Source organism: Perna viridis, chromosome 3, assembly GCF_037379345.1.
Source record: "Perna viridis isolate PV_CMFRI_1.1 ecotype Kerala chromosome 3, ASM3737934v1, whole genome shotgun sequence".
Classification (NCBI taxonomy): Eukaryota; Metazoa; Mollusca; class Bivalvia; order Mytilida; family Mytilidae; genus Perna; species Perna viridis.
In genome coordinates this window covers 9,831,189-9,851,406 of record NC_142447.1, presented here as the reverse complement: position 1 = coordinate 9,851,406, position 20,218 = coordinate 9,831,189, and the positions used below count along the sequence as shown (strand labels likewise).

The 20,218-nt window shown below is 33.9% G+C and overlaps 1 protein-coding gene across 1 annotated transcript in view; it reads left to right on the top strand.

Annotated features, from left to right (window-relative positions):
• Positions 1-11,166, top strand: part of LOC148620950 (ligand-dependent nuclear receptor corepressor-like protein) — a 45,781-nt gene extending 34,615 nt beyond the window's left edge. The window contains exons 6-7 of the mRNA XM_088574877.1: positions 719-2,176; positions 4,865-11,166. Of these exons, the coding sequence (XP_088431003.1) occupies positions 719-2,171 (1,453 nt within the window). The 3' untranslated portion in view covers positions 2,172-2,176; positions 4,865-11,166. The remainder of the gene's footprint in view (positions 1-718; positions 2,177-4,864) is intronic.
• Positions 11,167-20,218: the final 9,052 nt, after the last annotated feature.

The window sequence follows — 20,218 nt, the reverse complement described above, 5'->3', positions numbered from 1 at the left end:
GAGGTGAATGATGATGGCAAATCTTTTTGTTCTAGATGACCATTTTTAAAATGGCTGCAATTTTCCTGCCAATTTTTTACTTGCTTTCAACAATATATAAACGTTATTCAGAGTTATATGATAATGATGAAAATGGTATCATTACTTACTGACACAGTTTGCCATGTGAGTGATTCAGGCTCTTTAAGGCCTCTAGTTAATTTATATTTATATTTTGGAGATGGGCACCTCCTGTCGTGATGAAAAAAAATATGATGGTGATGCAGCTGCAGACGTGTTGGTCTTGTTGAATATGATAATTATTAGTCACATATATGGGGCTATTCCAACCTTTTCTAATGAGTAGAAATACATTTATAGTTATCATTTGATACAGGAAGTCTATTTTATTAGTTGAGCTCTGATATCCAGTGTAGTCCATTTGATTTGAAATACTAAAAAATACAGTTCTCCTAGCCAGCTGTTTAAAGTTAACTATTCCTATGTTACATTCACAACCTAAGTTAATTCAAATACTTGTCAAACTTATACATGTATGTACTGAGATGTATTAAAATACTTAGTAAAAACATAACCATAACATTTGTGGTTGTATCAAGCTGCACCTGTGAAGCTTTTAATTATTAGTGTCAAACTGTTTTGGAAATGTTTAAAATATTACCCTTTTAAAGGAAGATGTGTTTTAAACACAATACTAATATATTCGAAATTCTTATAGGCATAAAGTCAAAGAGAATCAACAGGCAGCCAAAAAAGCCTACACTGACGATGAATTAACAGCAGCAGTGAATGAAATCCAAAGTGGCAAACTTGGAACACGTAGAGCTTCAGTGTTGTATGGTATACCAAGGTCTACACTAAGGAATAAAATCTTCAGAATGGGATCTGATAAACAGAGCATTTATCCCATCAATGGGGATGATGGCTATGAAGATGCCTTAGCAGCTGAAATTGCATTGAAGTGGACTGACTTGATTCAGGGAAGTTTTCGTCCATTGTTTGTTCAGCAGTTGCCCTTAATGTTGAATCCAGATTTTAAAATTTTGGACGCTTCAATTGATGATTATGACAAAAAGCTGGATTACATTAGAAGGAAACATAACCTCAGCAGGAAGAAGGAAAAATATAACTCAGAATACACTCATGAACTTAAACTTCCTTGCTTAAAGAAAGTTATAAAAAAGCTAGCAGAAGAAAGATTTGAAATGGAGAGGAATGCTGATAGGGTGAAGAAAAGTGCTAAGAAGGAGACTTCAAAATCTCAGCATGCCAAAACTCAAGAAGTGTCACGCTTGCCTACCACTTCTTCATCAGATATTGTCATTCCAGACTTTAAATCTAATGTTGATACTAAATCAGAAAGAACCATCACAGAACAACTTTCGCATTCCTTTGACAAGTATGAAAATACGAGGTTAGGAGACACTCTCAAAGACATAATTGTAAAAACTATATCAGAAAAGGTGAGAGTAAAGTCACAAGCCTTAGCAGATTTCTGTAGTGCTTCTTTGAAGGCTGAGAGTGATGTAATTATTAAGGCTGAACCACAGTCTCCATCACCATACAAGAAAGTCAGAAGGGAAGACTATGATAAGAAGAAAGAACATGTTGAACATATCACAAAGCCATTAAAGAAGACACGTCCTAAGCGTGGTCAGTATAGAAAATACAACAGTCAGCTTTTGATGGAAGCTGTAAAGGCAGTTCAGAGAGGAGAAATGAGTGTACACAGGGCAGGAAGTTATTACGGAGTGCCTCATTCAACCCTGGAATACAAGGTCAAAGAGAGACACCTCTTGCGACAGAAGAAAATTAAAGAGCAAAAGGAGGCAGCTGCTCGAGCTGCTGGTGCCAGTACTTCTGTTACCAATCATAGTAGCAATAGTAACAGTTCAACTGGTACAGATTCGGAAACTGTTACCATAAAAAAGGAACCAGATGAAGAGTCTGCCATAAAAACCTCAATTTCAACCTCATGGATGCCGTCCTATTTCTCAACAGCTACATCGCTAGCTGGTGCCACAGATTTAAGTTTATTTGGAACTGCTGGGTATGCTTTGAGTACCCCAGCATCAGAATTGCTCAGGAAGCTGCAACACAAAGTACAAACCAAGGCAGATGAAAGTGATTCTTGCTCAAACTCAGGGGAAGGATATGTTTACATACATTAGAATAGGTAATGTGTTTTTCCATTTCTTATTCTGTACAATACTATGATTTCATTGCTCAAGATTTCTGATAATACTCATATTCATGATTCTATATTTTTCATAAAATTTTCATGAAGTTTCCAAAATTGCCATAAAAAGTGATGTAAAGAACCATTCATATATTTGTTTGTACAGTTAAACAACACTTCTTAAGGAGTAGTAATTCCAACTGTGCAAATGAGGGGAAATGGTGGGACAAGACAAAACCAGGAACCCAAATAGGGATAAGGGAAACACACAAAGAACAAACTGTATAACACACCAAAAAAATTGAAAATAAAATGAACCCCATTTGAAACCAAAGGTGAACCTAAGTGCTCAGAAGAATAGCAGTTCCTGCTTCATCTTAAACACCTGTCTTGCTGCTCTTTGGAGGTTAAGGTAGTGAGAAGGATGGACATCTTTAGGTTACATACCACTAATTCAACCAATGAGCTTTTAGAACGTACGCAAAATAGTCCTACACAAGTTTTAGTGCATTTGTGTTACAATGTATGTTGCTGTGGAAAAAGTGCTCATCAAATCTGCACAAGTGAACTTGTGTTTGGTAAGGAATTATATTTCCTTTATTTCTACATAAAGTGGTCACTGTAACTTCCTGAATTAAATATTTTTATGTATTCTGCATGAAGACCCTTCTTGTGAAATGTAGGGGAATTCCCATTCTATTAGCTGGTGTCACACTGCAGGGTATTAAACCCCGTATAATATTTTCAGGGCTATTAGTGTACACATGCAGCTTTTAGGTGATGTATAGTCTCCTTCAGGTTAAACTTAAGGTAGAAGTTCCATAACTCATTGAACTTCATGAAATTAGCATTGAAGCCTGTGGGAAGTGACAGTAGTGGTTTATAACTGAAATGCATGACAAAATATTTCTCTCAAAAATGTTCCAAACTGTCTTAAATTCTTTAAAACCATGCAAAGAGTGATGCACAATTAAAATTCCCTCCAAAATATCACAATTTTTACAAATTTCATAAAAAAAATCTGTCAAATATGAGATTTTGACCTATTTTAAGGCCTGATGGGTTAAGAAATGTACTTTTTCTGTCAATAAGTAGTTTTTTGCATATCTAATGATTCTTTTTACCTGCTTGTAGTAATATCTGTTAGTTAAAGCAAGTTTAGAAAGAATATAGCAAGTACAAGGAGGGAAAATTGTAAAAATTTAGATTTCATGTATGTGGATAAGAATGTCAAGCTCCCATGTGAAGTATAAGAATTGAAAATTCTTTCTTATGAAGCACTTGTTTTGTGATATTTTAGATGCGAAAACATAAATGTTACCAGAAAATCATCCAAAACAGGTCTTTAATGACAATATTGAAAATTTACGGGTATTGGTATAGATGGTTAAAAAGGGGAAGGCGGCTTGGCTTTTATTTTTATAAAAATTGATAAAATTTGAGATAGTTTTGACTTTAAAGCATTGTTTGTTTGTAAGTAATGTTTGTAAGGAATTAAATGATAAATTCACGAGTTCATTAAAACGAGATGTAAGAAAACACTCAGGGCCCTATTTCTTGATAGGCCAGTTTGCAGTTTTTATGGCCCAGCAAATTTGATATCCTTCTATAAAAACCACATTTTTTCTGAAAATACTCATTGAAACTGTCTGAAAGTTGGTAAATATGTTCAAAATATTCCAGTGGTTGAACAGAAGGAATGTTTTTATTTTTGATGTACAACCAATGAGCTTTTAGAATGTACACTAAAATAGTCCTACACAAGTTTTAGTGCATTTGTGTTATGTTCCTGTGGAAAAAGTGCACATCAAATCGGCACGAGTGAGCTTGTGTTTGGCAGGGAATTTTATTTCCTTTATTTCTACATAAAAAGGTCACTATAACTTACTGAATTAAATATTTTTATGAGTTCTACATGACGACCCCTTTTTGTGAAATGTAAGGGAATTCCTATTGAAGCCTATGGGAAGTGACATTAGTGGTTTGTATCCTTTAGACAGTACAGGGTTTACTGATTACATTGAAAACAGACACTTCATGTTGGTTGCTTCCCAAGGGAGCTTAAATGGTTGTATTATCACCTGGGTCCTACATACTTATGGACAGAAAAAAACATCAATATCCAGTTTGTGCATGTAAAATTGGGAGCTTAATAACAGTATAATGGCAGCTTAATTTTTGTACATTTGGTAAATGTGATTGAGGACAACACCAGTCTAGGAATCATAAACTAGTTTGGATGATTAAATACAAATAGAAGCTGAGCTTTTTCTAAGATAGGGATGGTAAAAAACATGGCACCCAAATTAAGGACCATGCATGACAATCCAGTTCCTTACCAAAGCTGGACATTTCGCCCTTACATATTTCAGACCATGACAATATTAAAATACACAAGGACTGTAAAAATGTACATATCATGACACATTTTTTCAATTTGGAAGTGATAAATACAGGGCTGACAAAAATTATGAAAGGACTTAGGTGTTTGAATTTTTTTTTTTTTTTTTTTTTTTTTTTTTTTGAGCGTTTAAAAGTTTCACCTTCCTCATATTAACATTGTGACAACCATAGAACTTATTGTTGTTAAGAAGATTTTAATCTAATTAATTATTGATTATATTAGTTTGATTATGCTCCTTCAAGACTTTGTTCATTATTGAGTTGTTTGTATTTATTTCACAGATTCAAGAATTACTTCAATATTACAAGGTCATCATGAAGAGGATACTACATTCATTGGGATACTTTATCATTAGCTGTTCAATACGTCTAAATGTTGAGGTCCAATTAAATGTAATATTTTGCTTTCTTTTTTAGAAAAGCTATTATCATATTCTGTTTTTGTGATGTACTGTAAATTTAGAGTGATTACTATGTTTAATATAGGGATGAATGCATATTGGTGGTAATCACAATTAAGGATATTTTTACATCACTAAAACTTTTATGGAATTTATCCAGTTACTGGTTTCCAATATAACAGCACACTTGAAGCATTTTTGAAACTCATATTTTTATAACCCATCCCCCTCAGCTTGATAAGAGTGAGGTTTATAGTGATCATGATGTCTGTCCATCTGTCTGTTCTAATTCCCAACTCCTCTGATAACACTGAATGGAGTTTGATGAAACTTTCACAGATTCTTCAGTTCATGATGCCATTGTGCACCTTCTATTTTGATTTTTCATCTGAATAACATTGGGAGTTTCTTGATGCTAAATATGGACTTGGTCATATGTTACCCAAGGGAGAACCCTTTTTAGCTCACATGGTGTCCGTCGTCATCCATCATTAACAATTTTTCAAAACTCATCTGCTCTGACCACTTGACCAGCTGGAAGCAAACTTAGTATGAATGTTCTTTGGGGTAACCTGCATAAACCTAATGTGGGAATTTTTGATTCGTTGAAAAACATGGCCACTGGTACTAAAAATAGAACATTGGGGTCAGACAGAAGTTTCTCGTAAACTGTTAGGTTAAGCCAAATTCTGACATGGGTAAAAGTAAGTAATCAGCATGATGAGATTTATCTGTGGTCAAATTTTGAGGTTAATCTGTTTAGCCATGTTGCCTTATCCGACATTTATTTGCTATTTTTAATGTTATTTCTTTCAAAAATCCTCTCCTTAGAAACTACTGGACCAACTGGAACCAAACTTGGTATGAATGTTCCTTTGGGTATCCTTCATAGAACTGATGTGGGGATTTTTGATCTTTTGAAAAACATGGCTGCCATTACTGAAAATAAAACATAGGGGTCTGACAGTAGATTTTGGCATATATCTCCCAAACCATTAGGTTAAGCTAAGTTCTTTTTATGCTGAAGTGATCCCAATTAAAAGGCCTACAAAAGTCTTCAGGGATCAAAGTTGTCAGACAACTCCTTGTTAGAGTTATTGTCCTTGAAAAGTGAAAAATGATTTTTTTATTACAGTTTTCAGCCAATATCTTGAAAACTATGATAGATAGAAAGAAAATTTCAATCGCTGAAATGATCCTTATGACACGATCTATGAAAGTTTTTAGGAATCAAACTTGTTAGACCACTCCTTGATAAGAGTTATTGCCCTTGAAAGGCAAAAAATTATGTTTTAAGGAGTTTTCAGCCAATATCTTGAAAACTATAATATATAGAATGAAACTTTAAATTGATGAAATGATCCATAGGATAAGTCCTACCAAAGTGTTTATAGAGTCAAAATTGTCGGGAAGCTCCTTATTAGAGTTATTGCCCTTGAAAGACAAAAAATTAACTAGGTGAGCGATTCAGGCTCCTGGGAGCCTCTTGCTTTTATGGTTTCAGCCAATATCTTGAAAACTATGATAGATTGAATGAAACTTTAAATTGCTGTAATGATCCTTATGATATGACCAACGAAAGGTTGTGGAGATCAAACTTGGCGGGTGACTCCTTTTTAGAATTATTGCCCTTGAAAAAAATTGTTTTTAGCAGTTTTCAAAAATATCTTGAAAACTATAATAGATAGAATTAAACTTTCAATTGATGAAATGATCCTTATGATAAGTCCTACCAAAGTGTTCATTGTTGAACAGCTCCTTGTAAGAAGTATTGCCCTTGAAGGAAGAAAAAATGAACTAGGTGAGCGATTCAGGCTCCTGGGAGCCTTTTGTTTCTAAATACTTGCAGATATTGAGCTGATTTTCGGTATGTGAGTCTATCTTAATGAGTTACAGATTTAGTTAACATTTCGTTCCACTTGGCTGATTTTTTCCAAAGTTTCAAAATCTAGGTCATTGCCTCAGTTTGTCATTTATACTTGATGATCCAAGGTAGTATTTGGGTCAGTGATATAGGTAGGGAAGTATGTATTGTTTTGCAATGCTCCCAGAATGCTTGTTAATGTTATTTCTTTCAAAAATCTTCTCCTACAAAACTACCAGGCCAAATAGAACCAAACTTTGTATGAGTATTCTGCGTAGATATAATGTGGGGATTTTTGATCTGTCAAAAAACATGGCTGCTGTTACTAAAAATTGAACTAAGGGGTCAGTCACAAGTTAGGTTTAGCTAAAATCTTTCAATTGCCGAAATGCTCCTTATTATAAGGCCTACAAACAGCTGCATTTGATCAAAGTTGTAGGATGACTCCTTGTTAGAGTTATTGCCCTTGAAAGGTGTAAAAAGATGGTTTTTTTACAGTTTTCAGCCAATATTTTTGAAACTATGATAGATAGAAGGAAACTTACAATTGCTGAAATGATCCTTATGACAAGGCCTACGAAAGTTTTTTTTTGAGTCAAAATTTTCGGACAACTTCCTGTTAAAGTTATTGCCCTTGAAATGCAAAAATTTAACCAGGTGAGTGATTCAGGTTTGTGGCAGCCTCTCGTTATACCCCTAGCAAACAAAGTTTTGGGGTATATAGGAATCACCTTGTCTGTCTGTCCATCCTTCCATCTGTCTACATTCCTTTTAACTCCTCCTAAACAGTTCAAGGGATTTTGATGAAATTTATAGAAAAGTTGGTAATAGTATGTAAATCTGCATCTGGGAATATAATTACTGTTGGATAACTCCAAAGAGAGATAATCCAATACAGGGTTTTACATGTTAAGACTTTGTAGGCAAAACTATGCCTTGACTACTCAAGCTATTTTGATCTTATTTTATAAAAAGGTTTGGCAACAGATGCGCACGAAGGAACAAGACTCCAAAGGGTGATAATCTTTATTAGTTGCTTAACATATTAAATCAATGTAAGCACATCTCTTCTTGAAACGGCTCAAGAAATTTTGATATTATTTCATAGAAAGTTAGGTATCATATCTGTAGATGTTCATGAAAGAATATTATTACTGTTGGACGACTCCAAAGGGAGATAACCCAATACAGGGTTTTTCATGTTTAAACCTTGTAAGCACACCTGCCCCTTGACTACTCCAGGGATTTTGATGTTGTTTTATAAGAAGGTTGGGCAACTTTTATTGATGTGCATGAAGGTACATAATTGCTGTTGGATGACTCCGAAGGTACGAATAGTACAAATTAAGGCTTTTACATTTAAGTCCATTTGAAGTACAGAGTATTCTCCTTGTGAGCTTGCTAAAAGTATTTCTGGTTTATTTTTGGTTCAATGAAAATCTTTGCCTGCTTTTTTCAAACAGATTTCAGATACCTCTTATGGTTTTTGTGTTATAAGGGGTTAAAAGGGCCACACCCCCAAAAATTTTCTTTTTTATTTTTGTTCCAATTTTGAAATTTTTTTTTTATTGGATTTCTTATGAAAATTTCATTGAGATTTCAGATATCTTTAAGGTTTTTGAGTTAAAAGTGGTCAAAGGGGCCACACCCCAAGAAATGGACTTTTTATTTTTTGGTCTGATTTTGAAAAGTTTTGTGCTATATTGTGTCCTAACAGCCCCTATGCTTAAGTGCTTAAGTGTCAAAATCTAATACTGTGTCCTCACTTGCCCCAGATATTATGGGTTTGACCACTGCAGTCTGATTATGCTGTGGTCTGCAAAGCTTTTTTTTTTAATCTGAATGACTAGGAGTTTCCTGATGCAAACTTAGGACATTGTCATTTGTCAATCGAGGAGGGATCCTCTTCTAATGCACAATCAAATTTTGATGTGACTTACACAGATTATTTATTACACGATACAATTGTGCACCCCCTATTTTTCATTTTTCCATTTGAATGCTTAAATCACTTGTAGGGTATCGTGTATGGTTTCTGGGGAGGAAAGCTGGATGCTACCAAGTCAGCTTTGCTCACAGTTTTTCTAGTTTTGTTCTGTTATTGATACTAATATGGTTTGATTTTGATACATTATTGGTTGGGCAAGATCTTTGGTTTTCCTTTAATGTTAAAAATGAGGAAGTTTTGATTTTTTTTTAGGTTTTGTAATTACGGTTTTAACTGCTACAGAATGTAGGCCTTGTTTTTGAATTGCTGTCACATATCACCAAACATTTGTGCAGTTTTGACATTGGAAAATGAAAAGTATTAACTGTTCTGTTGTAGCAATCATTTTACTTCTCTTAGGACATTTGAATGAAGTTGGTCTTTATTTCTTGTTAAATGCTGCTAATTCAGCAATTTTGCTAGTGCTCAGAACAATATTAGTATCCCAATCAATGTATTTGGCTTTAATACAGAACAGTTTTAGTATTCAGTATATGTATTTGGTTTACAGATGCAATAGTTGCTTTGGATGTACTTTCTGTTTTCATGTGTAACTGTACCTGTGGTTTGTTACTTGTAAATAAAATTAGGTTATAGCCTGTAAAATATTGGGATAGACAGAAAAATAGCTATGTTTAACATATTGCAGAGCTAGGAAAGTTAAATGTGGTGATATTTTAATGGTTTCCTTGTTATATAAGGTATAAAGTTGATAGTGTTTTCCTTCCAAGTGCAATTTTTGTGTACTATATTTATTGCCCTGTGTTTTAAAATTTATGGTGCATTTAAGGTATTTTTGTATATTGTATATGTATAAATACATTCCAGAACTCTTACATATGTGGTATATCTATTTTTTGATGTTGAGCTATAAAAAAGCAGTGTTAATATGTTATTTTTTTTACTTTTGTTGTTATTTTTATGACACTTTGAGGGTATGCAGAATAAAACATATTCAGACCACTTGTTTTGATTAAGAAAGATTAGACTTGTAATTAAAAGTTTCCATTTATGAAAATGTGTTATATAGTTTCTAATTTATTTCATTTTAGAAACTTTATGGCTCATTTTTTCCCAACATCATTCCTAAAGAATATATATGTCACTGAAATTTATGGAATTTGTATAGTGATACAACAACAATTAATTTTGTTACCATTTATAGTTCTTAGACAATTTTTGAAACCAATTGTGATAAGCAAAAAAGAAAATACATTTCTAAATCTTTTTTATTATGAAAATGGCATCAAAGACTATTACACACTCCAATTTTTCCTTTGTTATATCATATGATCCGTTGTAATGGTTTTATTTATGTGTATCAGTTAGATTTTGTATTTTATTCATGTGTATTAGTATTTTTAGCATTTCCTTATTTATCTGTGTCTAGTCTATACTTATTTTATGTGCAATATTTTTGAAAAGTACTCATTGCTTCTTTTCTCTTTATTTTTTTTCCTTTGGTGCCATATACAGTACATTTACTGTAGGGGAATAATTTGATTGGGAAGTCCCTGTATTTCATGCAAAGATAAAATTATCAACCATTCTCTATGGGAAAGAGATAACTTATGTTTTTAATACATATCTGATCATATTTTGTTAAAAGTGGCTGATTACATGGTTAAGGAAGTAGATGTGTTTGATTTCTTGATAAGCAGGAAGTGTAAAATTGATCATAAGTAATACATCACAGGGCAGTTTTTTTTTATTATGATGTCATAACTTATGATTAATTTTACACTTTTTTAACTCTTTTTGTTAAATCAACGTCATGTCTGTTTCCCTCACCTTGAAAGAAATGATTGGAGTTTAATTCATTTGAATATCTACAAAACTTGTCTGAGGTAGATTTGTGCAATAGGATTCCATAAATTTTAATTCGGGGATTTTTACAGATGTAAGCAAGACTAAAGCTTCCATGGTTCAAAATAATGATAAAATCATGCATCCTATGAATTATGAAACTCTCAAATACTTGTATAATTCTACAGATCACAGACACTTTTAACTGTTTATTTCTACAAATCAGTCTCCATATCAGGAAGCAGCAAGCATGACAATGGGTATATTGGTTCTAACTTACTTTTTATTTTTGTTTGTTGTCTATTAATTTGTTACATGTGTAGTGTACTTTATGAGAATCTCCTTTTATCTGTTTTTATAACATATTCTTGTTAATGTCTCATATTTATCACAATGTTGTTGCCTTATGAAATAAAATCCAAAAATGGTTTGCATGTTAGATTAGTTGTATTGGTAGAATTTTGTTGAATGCTCAGACCAAATAATAAAGCAGCAGAATGATTCTAATAAAACACATTTCTCATTGGCCAAGCTCTTTCTAGTGTGTTGTTTACCAAGACATAATGAAATATAGGAAAGAATGACATACAATATTCATACAATTTAATTGTCCCCTGCCCAGTCATGGAAGGGGATGTAAAAACACTGGTGTCTGTGTAAATCACAAATTCTTGTAATTCATGAGTTTAATAGCAACAAATAAGAGCGTTTCCACAATTTCTCTGCCAAAGAAGGGTGGCATGCCTACCTGCAGACTGTTGTATCTGTGAGCTAATACAATAAAATCTATCTCAGTGTATCAGACTAGAACGAAGCAGGGTCTTTTCATTTGGTAAATCCTCATCTTGAAATGCATTAAATATTTGCCAAAGGACAGTAAACAAATAATCAAATATTTTTTATAATAAAATATACCGAACTGCAAAGAACTAATCCAGTACCATGGTGACACTAAAAGGGCAATACAATCTTCAGTGTTTTCTTCTACTTTGAAAGCAGACCATCATCCTCATGGTTCAAGATAAATTAAATTAATTAAAGTTAAATAAATTTTATGTCTCCACGAAACGTGCAGAAGTCGCCTCCCGTTTCCTGATCTGTCTTTTGAGAAAGATATCGTCAATTGAACTGCTTATTATTAATCGAGGCAGCGTAAAGAACGTGAATATTAAATTTCAACGAAACCGAAAAACTTCGACTTTTCGACAGCGGTGGCGGCCAGTTTGAAAATGACGGTCGATAAATAGTTCAAATTGCAATTGTGCCGCATATTCATAATCGACACGGCTCAAAGAACCCAGATATCAATTTTCATCAAAATCGGACAAATTAAAATTTTCGACCGTATTGGCGGCCATTTTGAAAATGGCATCCGACACGTAGTGTTGAAATTGCCGATTGTGTCGCAGATTATTAATCGGGACGGCTCAAAGTACCTAGATGTCAATATTCTTCAAAATCGGACAAAGTTGAATTTTGGACAGCGTTGGCGCCCATTTTGAAAATGGCTGCTGAGACGCACGCGATTTTTTTTTTCGGGATTTTGTTAAGAAAATTGAGCTTAATATATATACCAAGTTCGGTCAAATTCTGATCAGTTGTTTATGAGATGTTTGACGTTCCAATGTCCGGAGTAAAAAAATTGATACCTTTAGTCCCGGCGGCCATTTTGAAAAAAATGGCGGCAGCTGAAAACTGTTTTTAAGTTCTGCATCCTTCGAACAGTAGTTTTAACATCTTCAAAACTTTCATCTCAATCGAACTATCGACTTTTGAGGAAAAGGGCGGACACTTTCACCAATTTTTATGACAGGAGTATTAAAGTAATAATAAGTGATACTGTGTTTGCAAGCAGAACACAGAAGTCGCCAAAACCGGCAAATGGTCGGGTTTGGCCAAATTCTGAAGACGCTATTGAATGAAGAATGTCATGTGTACCCAAAAAAATCAATTTTCATTGAAATCGAATAATGTTGAAATTTTTGTCGATTTTGGCGGCCATTTTGAAAAAATGGCGGCATTATAGAAATTTATTTACGCCTATGATGTCAGCAAGTCTAGACAGCCTTCTGAGTTATTTTCATACATTTTAAGTTGAATAATATTGTAATCATTAATTATGATTTTATAGATTTTCTCTGTTTTTATTTTAGGACTGTAGTGAATTTCAGGCAGGAACTAACCTTCGTTCTAAAAACAAAACAAAGAAATTAACTGAAACTGCAGTGTTTGGATCAACTTGCAGGCACGAATTTCCAAAATATTTCTTCAGTCTTAAACATGGCGAATAAATAACAATAGTCTTAGTTCTTGGTATCATATAACATAGAATTATTTTTTGTAGAGGTCATTATCAGTTTTAAAAGAAATAGAAATTAATTCCAACAGTGTTTAGTTAAATTAAATATCCTATTGACCAAACAAACAAAATGATCTTCAACAAAGTTTCAAGCTACATTGCCAAAAAACAATTGAAGCCATGTAATATTCAAGTTGTCTTCCTTCTAATGCCTAATTTTTTCAGTTACTTTGGATGAAAATTGTTCCAAAGGCAATAGTTTAACTTACTCAAACAATATCAATTTATTTTAGCTATATATCTACCTTGGAAAATTAAATTTTAACCATCAAAAAGTAAAATAATAATCCTTTTTTCTGGGCTTTTATATCTGGTGTATAGGCTTGGTTATTCTGTGTTCCTCCTGAAGAAGTTGTTAGAGGATGAAGGATCTTCATCAGAAAATCCCTATCAAATTCATATCATGTATGATATTGCATGTAGCTTACACAATCATTTGAAGGTCAGTTTATATGCAAACTATGGTACATAATTCATTCAGCTGAAATTTGGAATTGTTATACAATGTATTTTTGTCTGAATGGATTTAGGCAAAAGAACATGGTATGAGATGCCTACATATTTAACCCACTGCATGACTGGAAATTATATTGTTTTTGTTATTTTTTTTAGTATATGAAATGAATGGTAAAGCATATTCAACCACATTTATAAGTATATCATCTTACAATGATTAAGTACCTGTCCACATAAAATTCAGACACTGCTAATGGTAAAGTGATTCATGTTCTCGAAAAACCTACCAAACATACGATGCTTTTTCAGTCTACATACCCGGTATGCTATACTTTCACATAACGATATGATTTCTGGATTTAGATCTGCACTTTTTAGAAAATTAACCAAATGATATCAAATCAAGAATGACATCTTTTTCAAAGTTCCAAATTAATGTACAATCTATGTAATTTTTATCATAAAAGCACAACTTTTTTCTTTTCGTTTTTTTTTTGCTTTTTATTTTGTTTGTTTTATTCTTATCATTTCAGAAAATCTCTACTGAATGAACTTTTTTATGAACAAAATTTATTAAACTTTTCACAGAGGGAGTATGTAATCGAATTAACTGATGATAGATCAATTCGATTCAAAAGTTAGACCAGGATTTGATTCTACACAACCTATATGCAATAATATACAAATTAATTAATGACTGTTTGTCTATACTATGGTTCATGTTACAATTGTTTGTTGTACAATTTTCTTGTAAAATGCGCTTGGGAGTATCAACCAATGGAATACTATTCAATACAAAGTATAAAATAGATTGGATAAGGTGCACAGCAAGTCAATGAAAAGAACAAAAAGTATGTACATAAGTTTACAGAAACCAAATTTGGACGACGAGTTGTCGAAGTTTTCGGAGTACGGAATTTGGGTTCAAGTGAATCTATCTGAAGGGTTCAAGCTATCATAATCTTGAGCCTTCCAATACAGTTTTTTTTTTAAATCAAGTAAGTTATATGATTACTGGATTAAGATTCAAATTGCTGTATGAGAATAGATTACGTTCATCTTAAGTTAATTTAGAATCTGTAAATAACTGAGGCAAGAACAAAAACTTTAAACACTGAAAATTAAATGTCTAATAAATACCACGTGGGAGTGAACTGTCTCTGACACGGTAGAGTAATTATAAATACTATCAGAGGAGGCATGAAAATTCCAGAGTTATCACGTGAGATCTGGGGCAGAATATAAAACTTATAACAAAAAAAAAAAAAAAAAAAAAAAAAAAAACCGAAATGTCTAAAAAAAATACCACGTGACAGTGAACTGTCTCCTATACGGTAGAGTAATTACAAATACAATCAGGGCATATAATGTTTGTTTGTTTGTTGGGGTTTAACGTCACGTCCGAGCAGCAATATTTCAGCTATATTCAGACGATGTACATGAAATGATGATGAAATGAAAAAAGGGATGGGACACAAGGATAATGGGGTCGAGAAATTTTGATTGCCACCGGAAATAGGGAGAGGTGGGTAGGGTTGGGCAATTTAGCCGCCTGTGGCGGAGCCCTATGGTTCCTACTCCGGGAGAATACCACAGTAGGGTTTTTTAACGTGCGAGGAACGTAGCATCTTTCCCAACACGGTGCAACACTATGGTTTGCGGTCAGGTTTTCCGTATTATAGCCTGACAACCCCAGCATGTAACACACCAGGGGCACCCCATTCCACCACCTGGGACACACAACCCAGTTGCTCTGTGGGCAGAGCGCCCTAGCCCCCGGCTAGGGTTCTGAGCACTATTTAGTCGCCTTTTACGACAAGCTTAGCGCTGCTGCAGGCCTATTCTTTTGGCACCCGGACCTGCACGGGGCATCAGGGCATATAAAGTAGGATTTTAGAAGGCGGGGAAATTCCAAAGTTATCACGTGAGATACGGTAGAGTAATTCTATATACTATCATAACTTGGACTTTGAAATTAAAGTAAACAAACAAATTAGTTAACACAACAATATAAAAATATATAGTTATAAGATCGTTAAAGTGTTATTGAGGTTATTTTTACCATAAATTGAATTAAATGTTCACACATCTTTATGAACCATGCTCAGTAGAAAGAGGTACAGCCGTTGTAGCATCAGCTGCCACTGAGTATGACAACGGGGGTGGTACAGAACTACTGTTCATAGTTTGCTGTTGCACCGCTCCAGCGCCGGATAACAAAAAGTCCGCTGTTATCCCGGGATAATTACATTCTACAAATCTACTAAAGGATAGTTCACTTGTGACGATAGATATACGATCTTTCCGATTTTTTTATAAAGATTTTCCCGTCGGCCGTCCAAGTTTGTTTTACGTGTCCTGCAGTTTTCAGTTGCCGTGCCTTAAATGCCAAGGTGTTTCTGATCTTCGTTGTCATCATTTACGTTCACCATAGCGTAATTTGCACTATCCTTTAAATGTTTTGTACATTTTAGGATCCTTCTTTTCACAAGAGGGTCTTTCACACGAACAATAATCTGCCTCGGTGGAAGTTCCCGCGCATTTTCGTTTACTCTTTTTGGATTGCCTACCCTATGTGACCGAATAATATCACTTGATTGATAGTCTGCGTCAATTTCTTCTACTATCTTCGTGACGATATCGGTTGTATCTTCACAAGGGGTTTCCTCAATTCCACCAAACCTCATCAAGTCCTGCCTACCATACTGTTCTAGAGAATCTACTTCACCTCTGAGCAAAGCATTTTCGACTTTCAGATTTTTTATTTCATTTGAAAGGGATTAGAAGGCTCCTTGAACTGCCCTTTCTATTTCAACCTTAAAGACTGTCTGTATGGTAGAATGTATCTCCTCCCTCAAAACATCTCTAAGTTGTAGTACAATATTGTTTATATTGTAAATAGAAGGATGGTTGTAGTAGTGGTGGTGTAGAGGAGGGTATAATATGCTGAGGAAGGTTAGGAGTTGGCGATGGTTGAATGTAGGACTGGTCTCTGGGGTCTGCATATCCATAAGGTGGACTTGAGTTCAATGTATGGCTATGAAGAGGAGATGGAGACGATGACATATTTGGTGTTTTGATTTGGCTCTCTCTGTCAGGAGAAGATGGTTTGCTGTATCTACGGTATCGGCCGAAGGATTGATTTGGTGTATTGGAATTCGTTAGAACATGAGATACAAAAAGCTCAATGTTTATGTTAATGTCATGTAATGTGAATGTCAAATGTACTTTACTCGAAACGTATTGTTTACACACATATACATCTGAGAATAGCTCACTCGTTGACTATATACGTGTATAAATAATGGAGATAATTCCATTATGAAATTCTATATGCGATAATCTACAAACAATATGAAAGTACCTACCAATTATGGATTGAAATACATCCGGTTTACATGACACCAGTTTTATGGTAATTTTTCAATACCCTAAAACAAATACAATTGTAGCAGGAGGGTCGGGCTTGGATTCTTCCGTCCCCTGCTGTTATCTGAAAATGTCTAATTTAGACAATGCAATGACCTCAAAAACCACCAACAATGACTATGCTTTCCCAATTCTCAATTCAGACCATTGATTAATTGACGATTGCTGCAAAATGAGGCAGTTGCTCTGTTATATGTAGATACTCTCAGTTTACAAGTTCGATCACACGGAATCGAGTTATGGTAGTATATAGAGAAAATACTATGGTTTTTATACTTTATATAAATTCAACATAATGTATATGCAAACATAACAATGTCATATCAAAACATTTCAATTCAACAGTTGTAAATTAAATGAGTATCAAAAATATATTAAATGTATATTTAGCTAGCAAAATTAATTGTAGTTTAACTATTGCACTTATTTATTCCCTAATAAGCACCAAAAACACCCGTATTTAAATCTATTACTTACATTTCAAGACATGTACATGTACATGTAAGTCCGGCAACACAGTTCTATATTTTAACCTTCACCTTGAATTTGGATATGAAGGACAAAAGAAAAGACAAGAAAAGAAACACGCTGTTGTGTTATTTAAATAAACAAGTTACCTATTTATGATGCATGTTTTAGTAGTAAAGGAGCTTCTGAAAAAGAAAAGATTTTGTCAGATTTTACTCTATTGGAGTATTGTCACATTAGCGACTTTCCAAAAGTTCAAGTTACACTTATTTCATTATGAAATCATGTGTTAAAAGTGAGCCATACTTTAGCTACTGGTCGTTCCAAGACAATTCGAAAATTTCCTGTAAAAATATATGTAGAAATCATTTCTTTTTCCATTTGGTATTCAACGATTTGTAAAACCACAAATATTTATTTATTATAAAACTTTCCTACTACTAAAGCTTTTAATAAGTAGTTTTTACCTAAAGAAACTATAAACATACATTATTTTATATTAATATAACTTACAACGACTTTTATTATCGATTTTTAGTTCTGTATGTATTCAAGGAGATAATTACATAATTACTATAGGCAAAATCGTTACACAATTATAAGTATATATTCTGCACTAAGCTGTGTGTGTATTGCTGATAAAATACAAATAATGTAGAATTCACAATTACGAGCCATCATAACCAGTATCTGAAAATATCGTACGTAACTTGATACAATACTTGTAAAAAAATATTTACGCGCCAAAAATAATAATTAACATTTATCGTGGCTTGGATTGTTCCAATCACGCTAATAAAAATAAGTCACACAGGCGTTAGGAATCGAACATGCCGTAGTGCAATCAAGCGTAGAGGTTTGGCCATGAAAGTGTACTTTAAGTTTATCCTGTTAATTACATCGTTAATTGTAAAAATGGAATAGAGAAGAATAGTGCAACTTACGTCTTCTGTCGGTTCATTCTCAATTAGCCAACATTTTGAAAATTGATAGTCTCATCTGGCCAACATAGGTAATTGGGGTGTTAAAATAACATTTAGAAATATTGTTTTTATAACTGTTTTATTGAGGCCACCCAAAGGGCTACATTTATTTTTAAAAGTATTTATAAAATAACACAAAACATTTTTTAATTATCTTAAAAAAAATATATAAATATATATATTTCAAATATAAAAATAAAAAAAATACAAGTTTAATTTTTAAATTCTGTAAATAAAATTTAATAAAATGAAATGACTGCTATTCTTAATTGAGAATAATTATTATTAATTGATATTAATTAATATAAATTAAAATAATTAAAGATAAGATATGTTCAGCTTGCACCACTCTATTTGACAGATGCATACTCACTATAGCTTGGGATGCTATGGAAGAGTATATAAATGTGGGGCCAACTAGCAGATTTATCATTTCAGTTCTCATGGCTAACGCTCAAGTACACGTAGACTTTCTTGAAAATGGCCGCGGTGGTCATTATTTGCTCCATAATGGTTACAAATATTCAATAAAAACTAGACGCAACGACCTTTGCTACTGGAGATGCGTCTCACGTCAATGTCCTGCTACTCTGACAACACTAGATAATGTTCCTGTTACCATAAACAACAACCACAACCATGACTCAGATAACATTGGTTTAGCAGCAGCAGCCTTTATTAATAAAGTAAAAAAGCGTTGCAGGGAAGAGGTGTCACCAATACCTTCCATTTTTGATGAGGAGCTTGGTAGTCTTCGTAATAATGAGTTTGACGATGATGTCAATGAGATAATAGAGAAAATTCCGACGTTTGAAAGTTGTAAAACTGCACTCTACAGAAGCCGTTCTAAGGTGCTACCAAAGCTACCAAAAACTCAGGCTGATATAGACCTCGATGAAAACTTCAAAAACACACCAGCCGGTGATCGCTTTCTTCTAATAGACAACACCAACAACCAACATAAGCGAATGTTAGTGTTTGCTACAGACAACAACTTGGAACTGTTATGCAACTCACAAACAGTGTTTGGTGATGGCACATTTTATTCATGTCCTGAAATGTTCTATCAGCTATATACATGACATGGATTCGTTGAAAACACAGTATTCCCTTTAGTGTATGCCTTGCTACCAAATAAAACACAGGAAACATATTCAGCGTTCTTCAACTACCTTAAAAATGCCTTTGTAGCCAGGAATTTGAATTTTTCACCAGAATGCGTACTTTGAGACCGCCTCTAGAAATGCCATTACAACAGTATTTCCCAATGTGAGTTTGAAAGGATGTTTCTTTCACTATGCGCAATGTGTTTGGCGGAAAACTCAGAACTGTGGGTTAGCTGTACAATACAAAGAAAATGACAATATAAAGCAACTAGTCCGACGTGCAGCTGTGTTACCCTTAGTTCCTATTCCACAAGTTGAGAATGTGTGGTTGCAAGCTTTGGAAGACAATACCGACAACAGTGATGCTGTGACACAGTTCACAGACTATATTACCGAAAAGTGGGTCGAAGGACAGCCGCTCGCATCATGGAACCACTACGACAATAATGGTCCAAGAACTACCAACAATGTTGAGGGCTGGCACAGTAAAGTCAACAAACTTTGTCATCATGCACACCCCAATATTTTCCTAGCCATCAAATTGTTTCACAGCATACAGGCATCAAATGAGGCGAAGATTATTCAGATGAGATCAGGTGGTAAGCAGCGTGCCTCTAAAAGACAAATGGAACACCGACTTCAAATTCTCAAAGAAAGATTTCAACGTGGAGAAATAACATTAATGGAATTTGCAGATAGTGCTTCTCACTTGGTTCACTTAGACTGAATAAACAATTTCACATTGTACTTGTAGTGCTCCTGTATGAACATATTTTT